Consider the following 10,248-nt stretch of genomic DNA (forward strand, 5'->3'; position numbering starts at 1 on the left):
ATGGAGCTCCTGGCAGTGCGGCACGGAGTGTGCAGCTTTGCAGGAGCGATAGCCGCTGCTGCAGAGGGAGTGGGCCAAGGGTAGAGTATTTTGGGGGGACAAGGCAGTAGAGCTGCGGTTCAGTTCGTGGTCTGTGGTTCAGCAGCTGACAGCAGGCTAGTGCCACCCAGCATGGGCAGGCAGTGAGCAAAGGTCACACTGATGGGTTTCCCTTGCCATGTCCTGGTGTTCAAACAAATCAGCCCCCTAGCTGAAACCCAGCCATCACCCGCCCGTCCTGTCCCCACCCCCCCCCCACAGCCTCCCCTTCCTAGGGTCTGTGCTCCCCCCCACCAGCTCCTTGTGCCTTTGCGGAAGGGAGAGCAGGAGCCACTCATCTCCAGCCCACAAAGGGGAGCAGGCAGGCAAAGCTGCCTCCTTGCTGCAGGCATTGGGGTTGGCTGGAGCTGCTGTGCAGCCTGGTTCCTCTCTGTGAGGGCTTTGCTACCGAGAGCTCACCCTCAGTCTGATCATCCTCACCTGCTCTGGGTGGGATCCCTATGGAGGAGGTATCCCAGGGTGCGCATCTCGGACAGGTCCCCCTCCAGCTCTGCCACGTCCTTTGCTCCCAGCAATGAAGCTCCTTCCCCTGTTGAAATTTCCCTTCCCGTGTTCCCAGTGCCCGGAGCCGAGGCTGACAGAGCAGCCCGAGCGCAGCCTGCCCATGAAATGGCAGAGGAAGGACAGAGCTGATGGACTAATGGGTTTTATTGCTGGGGTGTTTTGATAGCCGGTTTCTCCACACACGGTGAGGACATTGGAAGCAGAGGGGAATCTGACTTGCAGTATTTATTTTCCATTCGAAAAATTACCATAGATTTCTATACAACTGAAGTGCAGCCCTCGGGTTCCTGGCGGGCTGCCCACGTGGCTTTTGAAGTTGCAAAGCTCTGGACACGCCTGCTTGAAAGCGTTTTACGATGTTCTTCTCGAAGAAAGCCAAGTTCAAAGGAAAGGCTCCTCGGCTGGTGTAAATCAGCTGAGCCCTGCGATGATTGTTCGGAGCTGGCAGAGTTCACGTGGGCTGAGGGCTCGGACCACCCTGACGGGGCACTGCTCGCGGCGCTCTGCAAGCCCTTACGGATGTGCCAAACGAAACTGTCGCCCTGCCTGAGCGAGGATGGATGTCCCGCTTTAGGGCCTTTGAAGTCAAGTAGTGGGCTCCCAACGGTCATTAGCAACCAGAGCCCAGATGGGCTTGTTTTCTCGGCTGCATTTGGGATTCAGAGGGCAGTCCCCAAGGAAGCAGAGAGGCAGGGTGAGGGTAGCTGCTGGTGGGAGAGCCCTGAGCTTGTCAATGGGACGAGGTTTAGTGCTGATTCCCAAAGAGGCTTCAGCTCAGCACCGCTAGTTTGGCAGAGCCCTTGTGGTTCAGCTGGCCTGAAAGTCTGGATTCTGCTCATGAGAGGGACTTGATGCAGATCCCTCTATGGTGCCAGGAGCGAGGCTGAGACTACCCCTCTCTGGCTGCAGGTAATGGGGTGATGGGGCAGCCTGAGTGGAGCAGACGAGCCGTAGGTGACACATGCAAGAGTTGAGCTGCAAGGACTCGGACAGTACAGTGGAGGCAAGAAAGCAGTGCATGAGTTTGGGTCCCAGGTCTCCAGGTGCGGTGTGCCCACAGCTCTGTGCCAGGATGCTGCCACTGGCTCACCAGGCGCCATCGCGGCAGCTCTTCCTCCACCCTAATGACTGCTGTAGGACACGCTGCGTGCTACCTCTGTCCCCCAGTTCCTCCTCATCCCTCCCCCTTATCATCCATTTCTCCCACCTTTGTCTCTCCACAGCTGCACATCACCAGCCAGACGTCCGCCGGGGAGGTAGTGAAGCTGGTGGTGCTTGAGATGAACGACGTCTCCCGCAGCATGTTGGGGGGCTCAGCTACCTTCTGCTACAGCGAGGAGCAGCTGGACCACTTTGGACTGGTGTTTGCCTCCGACGAGAGCGAGCGGTGGCTTCCCAATGACTTCTTGCCTCTGTCCCTCCAAACCACCCAACCCGAGGGGCGGTTCTACGTCCGGATCAAGGAGACGTCCCCTCTCGTGCTCCAGTACGGACCAGCGACTACTGTATGAGAGGAGGAGAGCCGGCCGAGGGGCGCGGGGACCTCAGCTTCCAGACAGCAGACAGCTCGTCTCTGATGCTTCCTTCTTCCACAGACACCCTCTCATCAGGCGTCCGCGGGGTGGAATGGGATCATACTGGGCTGTGTGTTATTTGTGTTATTTTTTTTTATTTTTTTTTATTTTTTTTAACCAAAGAGACATCGAGACTCAGTTTTTCTGACTGCAGAAGAGGAGGGTGGAGTGCGGAGACCTCAGAGCTTGGGAGGAATCTCTGCAGGAATGGAATTTTTGAAAGTAAACATTTTTAAGGGGAAAGGGGGGGAGAGAGAGAGGAAAAATATTACAAGAAGAAGCAGCAATACTTTTTTTTTTTTTTCTTTCTTCTTTTTCTGAAAAGTCTTGTTTGGGAATCACTGAAGGCAAAGCCACAGAGGATTGCTGGGGAGGGTTGTGGTGTCAGTGAGGAGAGTGCACGAGTCACAAGGGCAGCACTAAGAAGGGTGCTTTTCTGTCTGCCCTCCTTTCACTGTACCTGGAGAAACAATTCTTGCACATAATTCTTGGAACAAAATGATATTATTTTTTTCCTGAAAAAAATTAATAATTGTGCTAGAGACACTGGAGTTGTGTAAGAGGTGAAAACCCTTTGACTTGTTTTAAAGGCAAAAGAGTCCACGCAGCCAGCCCCATGCGCACACAGATGTGCACGCAGCTGTGTTGATACCACCGGTAGAGGTTTGCTATAGGGCATCCACCGCAGCACCCTGCGCACCACCCTGGGATTTCCTTTCCTCCTCAGTTGCCGTTTTGTTCTGGTGATTGTGCTTGGCCTCTCTTGTTTGTCCTATAGCATGACATTTTGTTAGCCACTAGGTCTCTTGTTAACAAGGTTATTTTTCTGATCTGTGGTCTATAGTAAAGATGACTGCTGCTGACTGCGTATCACTCTTTTCCTTCTTGCGGCTTGATGTGTGGTGTTCCTTCATCCCCCAGATTAGCCCTGATTTCAAGGACTGAGCTCATCTTTCCTGGAGTGTTTAATGGGATGCTTTCCACTCAGTGGAGGTTTACGTTAATGCGTAAATCACATGTGTGGCAGCAAAGTGCAAGTTAAAAATGTTTTTCTGGGCTTCGTTGTTCTCTAAGGCAGTAAAAAAAGCTTTGGCGTGCAAAGGCAGTCACCTCCACGTGGTGTTGGAAACCCGATGGTCATAGGGCCCGAGCATCTGCAGTTCAATGCGTTAATCCAGTCATGCAGCCTCCACTGAGGGAAGAGCACCAGGAGAAGAGCGTGGAAGGCTGTGAGAGCTCACAGCTGTATTGCAGCTGGCGCAGACACTTTCAAGCGAGTGGCAGCAAGCAAGGTGTGAGGCTAGCGGTCCTTCACAAGGTGAGGCTCATGTTGCTGGTGCCTCTTCAGCAGCCAGCTCCCTCCCCTTCCCTTTGCACTGAGGGGTTAGGGCTGGGCAGCGGACCCCTGTCCCTGGGTGCTGGGGTGAGAGTGGGGGCTCTGCAGGCAGCTGTGCAGGGTCTGCCTGCCGATGACTGCCGTTGCTCCTTGCAAGTTCGTTGTTCCTCGCCTTGCTGCGAAGAGCCGGCGGCACGCTGTGCGGTGCGGGCAGGAATATGTCCCAGCACGAGCCCTTCGCCACCCCGCGTCAGAGCCACTCTGAAGGGGAGGAACATGTGCCAGCCCCTCAGCTGGTGCAAATCAACAGCACCGCATTGACGTCAGCGCAGACACCGCCATGGGACGTGGAGGCAAGCGGCAAAGGAACATTTAAAAAGGCATTTCTCCCATCTCCTTTCCCCTTTGCTCAGCTCCTGCCTCAAGTTAAAACCAATCCCACTTCCCCAGGTCAAGGAAGAAGCAGGTCAGGGTGGGCAGAGGTTCCCATGGAGTTTGTCTGTGTTGGGCATCCACGGACATTGACATCCCGAGGAGGCAGGAGCTGCAGGGCAGCCCTTCCCTAGCAAGAGCTTGTTCACACACATCACCTACTGATGCTCGGAGCCTGGGGCAGAGGAGAGGGAAGGCACAACTGGTAGAAAACTATTAAGTGGCTTTCTGGAAGTCACACAGTGAATTCAGTATGAGAGCAGAGCTATGCACAGAAAGCTACATCTGTGTTCCTGATGCTCCTGAGCACAGATCCATGCAACTCTTACTGACCTTTTATTTGACCCCAGAGGGGAAAAAAGCTTCCCCTTTTCTTAAGCAATTGTTCTCCATTTCTAGAGCCCTGCTCCATCAAGAGAGATGGGGCTGTGATGCAAAGCCAGGCACTGACTCTGGCCAGGGTGGGCATGGGGCCAGCTCTGCCACTAGACCCTGCTGGGGTCTGGTTACCCACATTTCCCAGTGCAGATCCCCTGCCCATGGGAGGGTCTCGCTGGCCACAGAGCAGGGTGTATTACTTGGCTGCAGGGAACAACAGCAGTATGTGGGTTTATGGGAGTTCCTCCCTTTGCGTGGAAAAGGATGGTGGAAAGAGCAGGGGCCTGTGCAGAAGCAGAGTTGGAGGCAGCCGGAGTGGGAAGGTTGGGAGTTGAGTAGAAGTCGTGTAGGAGATCCCCTACCAGGGGCACTTGGGCATGGGATGTCTTGGTGAAAGCTTCAGTCCTCCTACAAGCATGTCTTCAGCCCCGTGAGATGGACTTTACAGACACCTCTGCCCTGTGCTGGTAAATGATGCATAATAAGGTGGGACTACCATAAGAGCAGAGCAAGGTGGCCTGGGTGAAGAAGAGGGCTTTCTGGGGCAAGCTCTGCTGCACAATGTTTCTTGAAGAATGGCTTTTGCAAGGGGGTTACATCTTTTCACATTCACCTTCTATCCCTAGGTGGCTTCATGGGCACATCCCAATGTTTTCTTTCCAAACAGGTCTTGAAGCCTTCAGATGCTCTCCTGCCCTTCCCCATGGCCAAGGAGTAGGAGCAGAAACCATGCAGGCTCTGCAGTGTTAAGGGCTGTGGGGAGCCCATGTGGCTGCTTGAACCAGCCTGGAGCCATGAGCTGTTTACATGGTGGCTGGTTTTTAATATTTGAAGGCTGTATCACACGTGGTTTTTGGGGTCTTAATGGCTCAAGGCCTTAAAGGGCATTGAGGCTCTGGGTTAGGCCACTCAAGCTTTGCTCTGTAACTTCTTCACACAAATTCCCATGACTCAGTTGCTCTCTGTTTCCTTCTTTCTCCAGCCCAAAGCCATGCACCTGGCTGAAAGTGGCCCGAGCAAGGCTGGTATGGGGCTGACAACCTCCCACCAGCTTCAGCAGCCAGCATGGTGTGATGAGCTGTGCTCTCAGGTGAGGAGCAGCCAGGGCACTCATTCTCAGCAGCACAAGGATTAACAGCGTTTGTCCTGGTAGGTCTCCTTGCACTAGTGGCAGAGGTTTGGTGAAGGGACTGTCTCAGTGGGGACCAGCCTGACACTTGCTCTGGCATGTGCACCACAGCACAGGCGATGAAGGAAGGTCCCCCAGGCACCTGGTCTTGTCTCCTGCCATGGGGAAGCAGTGGAGATGGAACTGGAAGAGGCATAATTTTACTTGTAGAAATCCCTTTTCTCCAATATTTTAATGAGCAAAGCAGGCTAGAATCCTGGGAGACTGTGCCTGCACAGACCTGTATCACCAGGCAGAGACACCTCTGCCCCTGCACTGCCCACGTCTCCAGAACTGCCAGCCACGGGTGCTGCTGATGTCCAGGCCCAAACACCGCTGTGCCCACACACGCATGCACCCACCCACTGGGCATGCACCCCACCTGCAGTGTGCATTAACCCCCTCTCCTCCAGTGTGCCACCCAGATGCCCTGCGCGCACATTGTCCCTACCTGGTGCTGTGCACTGAGCTGCCCTGGACAACCCCACATCCCGGCGGGCAGGCACCCTTAAAAACCTCAGCTGGGTTAGAGCAGAATGAGCAACACTCATCTGGGAGATGGGACAGAAGCAAAGGGCTGGGAGGAATTGAGCAGCCCATTGTCCACACACCTGAGCTCAACAGGAAAGCTGGCTATGCCAGCGCTGTTTGTCCCCTGCCGACCTTCAGGCAGTAGCAAACCAAGTGGCTCTGGGGTTTCCTTTCTGGCTGGCAGCATGCAGGGTCCGAAGGCAGTGGTGGGCATCGCATGGGGATGCGCTTCCTACCTTCCCTGGGAGGCAGGGGCCGGTCTCCTCAGCTGAGGCATGTGGCCTCCTCTTCCAGGAGCTCTGGAGAACCAAAAGATGACGCTGCAGAACAATCTGTGAGGGTTTTTTCATCTGTTTGTCAACATCACTTCTGTCAGTAACAGCAGTTAAATGCAGATCAGTGTATTACTTTTTGCTGTTGGGGACAGTGAAAGCAAAATATCAACTTGGCCAATCCGGCAACCAGGTCTTCTCCTACCTCCCCTTGGAGGTAGACCCAGGTCCAGAAGTGCAGCAGGAGGAAACTGCCGCGCTTCTGTGAGGGTTAGGGGGAAGGTATTAATTTACATCACCAGAAGAGCCGTGCCTGCATGGTACTTTGCTCACATTGTACAGCTTCATAGAAACAAGCTTGAATTGTGACATTGAATTTCCTCCCCAAAATCAAGAGCTTGTTGGCATCAGTTCTGCATTTCTTTTCTCCCATCCAAAGGAAGTTTCTCGGTTTACTAGAAACAAATCCAGCTTTGTGTTTCCCAAGGTTTGGTTCTCTAAGTCTGGGATGTGGGATTTTTTTGCTTTTTTTTTTGCCTTTTCCTCTGTCCCATACCGCATCTTCCACCCTCCTCCCTAGACTCTTCTTCTTTGTTCTGGTTACAGGGGAAAGCCGAAGTGTTACCCTTTCTATAAAGCAGCTGCAGTGTCCACAGAGGAGAGGTGCTTTGAGCCTGATCTGTTGAAGTCAGTGGAAGCCTTCCTTCCCTCAAACAGGAGGTGAGAAAGCGAGCAAGAGCCATGCCAGCCGTCCAAAACACAGTGGAAGTTCTAGGGCTATTCCAGCACATGCAATTACCAAGTTAATTATTGCTCTATCATCTGTAGGAACTCGGTACAATTACTGTGCAGTTACATTGACTGTTTACCCACATAGCTTATAAATAGAGTTGCCACTTAATTGAAATGTGGTGCCATCAGATTTATGCCGGGTGAATGAGGGGGTTGCAGAGTGCCCACACTTTCCATCCCCAGCACAGATGCCCACGGAGGACGCAGCTTCGCCGAGCAGCCGCTGAGCAGAGCACTGTTGGCCTGAGGCTCGCTTTCAAGCAGCCTTTACCCAGGTGGCTGAGGTTTCTTCGAGAAGCCACACACTGGTCTACTCTGTACGCTGTGGGCAAAGCCACTTCCCATGTGGAACTGGGCTGGGCAACACAGATTTCAGACCAAGGTTGCAATTTCCCAACCACAAAGACACTTGGACTGGAGGAGATGAGAGTCCTGGTAACGTTAGCACCATCACAAAGTTCCGGCTTTGGTGTGTCTAGGATTTCTTGGCTTGAGGTTCTCCAAACCCACCTATAGACCAGGCAGCAAACAGCTCTTTCCACCCCATGAAAAATCTCAGGTCACAGGAAAGTTTCCTGTTCCAAAGCAACCTGAAAAATAAACCAACATGAAAACAGTAACTGAACATACAAAGGCAAAAATTCATGAGGAAACGATAGTGCTTTATTTGATATTTTCCACTCTAAAAAAAAAAAAAACAAAACTGAAAACTTTATTCTTTAATCAAACTCATTTTCACTTGAGAAACCAAAACACGGCAACAGGCCAGTGACTATCTACAATTCTGGTTTTGGAGGACAGCATCTGGTGAAATCAAACAGTCCCTTATGGACATTTATATTATGGCTAAAGTTGCTTTTTGGTGGGAAGAAAAAAGAAAAAACCCAACAGATGACGTGTTAAAACAACATGTTTATATGGTTTTTCCCTCCAGCCCTAATCCCATAGATTGTAAACCACACGCTTAAAGCTGAGCATGCACTTTGCTGACTCAGGCTTCAAAGAACCTTTGGAGATGTGTTTGTCCTTAAGTAGTTTAATGTGATCTGTAAATGAAGATAGCAACAAAAGTATGATTTTGCTCTTGTTTCTTTGACAGTTTCTGAGCTGCTGGACCACATTCCTAGACTTGCTGTGCCACTGTTTGAAATGGCTTGGCAGGCAGCAGGAGCCACAGCCGCTGGCTAAGAGCAGACGGGTGATGGGCACATCCTGCAGCTCCTTGCTGGGGAGTCGCTGGCTGGAGCCCACTTTTCCCCTGCCCCTGCCCCCGGGAAATCCCAGGCTGGAGCCGGCTGCCCAGCCCACAGGGGAGCACAGCAGCTCTGCTGTCGAGGTGCGGTTTGCTGTGGCAGAAATAGCTGCAAGAGCTGCTCCTGAGCCAGCTGCATTCCTCTCTTCCCCCAAAGCCCCGTGTGGTGCTGGCCACAGCCAAACCACAACAGAGCCCTCTGCGCAAACAAATGTCACTGCTCCTGCTTGCAGTCATAGAGGGCCCATCGCTGTGATGGTATCAGTTGACCTGATTCCCAGTATTTTCCCTTAAGACAGCTAGTTTCCAACAATGCCTCAAAACTGGAAATTAAATGCACTAGGTGCTTCTGCCAAGGTCTGGAAATGCATCCCACCCTGGCCTGTGCTGCCTGGAGAAGGAGCAGGAGAAGGGTGAAGTGTCCCAGAGAGGATTAACAGCGTGTGCTGCGGTTCACGGGTGAGTGTTGCAGTGGGGGAGCGTACCGGGAGATGTTGCCTTCCCAAGTGTTGTGCTATTCCTGGACCCAGCACTGCTGTTCCTGCTCCTTCATGAACAGCACACTCAGCTAATTGATCTGCCTTGAGAACAAACCCAGCCTGGTGCCCTGCAGGGGACCTGCATGGTCCTGCTTTGCTCATCGATGCAAAGCTCAGCAGGTCACAAGGTGAAGACTTTCAAACAACAGCACAGCTTGTATGAAGGCACCACCTCTGTGCATCTTAGATTTTCACTCTGCCCACAGTTTACCCTGTAACAACACCAGTAAGGTGAAACCAGGTGCTAAACTCTACTAAATTTATCTTAAAGGATATGGAAAATGACCAACTAATTATAGATCCATATATCCGTAAAGAAAACATCCTTTGGGTGGCATTTGGTAGAGCAGCCACAAATACCACGTGTGTTTGGGCACAGGAGCAAGGGAGGGAGAATATGCCAGGGCCCCACTGTCACACCCTGCAGCCAGTGTTGGTAAAACATGAGCGTGGCTCACACCACCAGGCTGGTGGGCAAGCCCTGGCCGTGCCTGGTTGCATCCTCTCGCAGGGGCTGCCTGGTCCTGCCACGCTGCCCATTGCCAGCACCACGTAAGAAGCCACCGCAAGGCAGTAGTACCCAGCACCCTCAGACCAGGGCGGAGGGTGTGAGACAGAGGCAGCCGGCCTGCCTGCATGGTGGGACCCGGTGCCGCGAGGTCTCACCCAGGGTTTGGCTTTCTTGGCGTCTAACGAAGGGCTCTGCAAGGGGCAGACCCTGTGACACAGGCTGCATCACTCCACTCCTCTGAGCACTGAGCATGGATTAACGGTGCACCCCAACTGCCACGGGGACTTAAATCCCAGGTTTTGTTGTTCTGACTGTAAGTGGAAATGTACCTTTTAGCACCAGACTGAAGCATAAATATTGGTACAAAGTCTAGGATGCGGGATTGACCGGCTCAGGGCCATCTGGTGCCATGTGCTGCCATGGCAAGCAGAGATGGAGCCAGGCTAGCAGAAGGCTGTGGCCCCTTGCTGGGCAGGCCTGATTGTGCAAGGATGTGCACAGTGGTGCAGACAGGGAGCTCGTATGCTGTCAGAGGTTGGGATTCCTGGATGGCCACAGGTTAACTAAAATAGAGGTGGAAGATACATTAGAAAGTCTATGGAAACACCCATCTGGACAATTTTGTGGTGGTGTTTCCTTCCAGACGACTTTTCCAGCCTTCCTGCTTTGCTAGGTTGACTCAAGGTCAAGTCTCAATGAAGTCAACTGGAGACTTGCCCTTGGCACTGGTGGGACCAGATATTTGGCCTGGGAGCTGGCTGCTGGGCAAGTGGTGGTGAGCCACCACTGCAGGGAGTGCCTCTCCCAGTGAGTGCACATGCAGCAGGTCCCTCATCCCTTGCCATGGCTTGGGTCTTGTA

General features: G+C 52.8%; 1 protein-coding gene across 1 annotated transcript in view; it reads left to right on the forward strand.

Annotated features, from left to right (window-relative positions):
* Positions 1–3,011, forward strand: part of LOC121087985 (ankyrin repeat and fibronectin type-III domain-containing protein 1-like) — a 41,220-nt gene extending 38,209 nt beyond the window's left edge. The window contains exon 19 of the mRNA XM_040593558.1: positions 1,827–3,011. Coding sequence (XP_040449492.1) covers positions 1,827–2,114 — 288 coding nt within the window. The 3' untranslated portion in view covers positions 2,115–3,011. The remainder of the gene's footprint in view (positions 1–1,826) is intronic.
* Positions 3,012–10,248: the final 7,237 nt, after the last annotated feature.

The sequence above is a fragment of the Falco naumanni genome, chromosome 4, assembly GCF_017639655.2.
Source record: "Falco naumanni isolate bFalNau1 chromosome 4, bFalNau1.pat, whole genome shotgun sequence".
Classification (NCBI taxonomy): Eukaryota; Metazoa; Chordata; class Aves; order Falconiformes; family Falconidae; genus Falco; species Falco naumanni.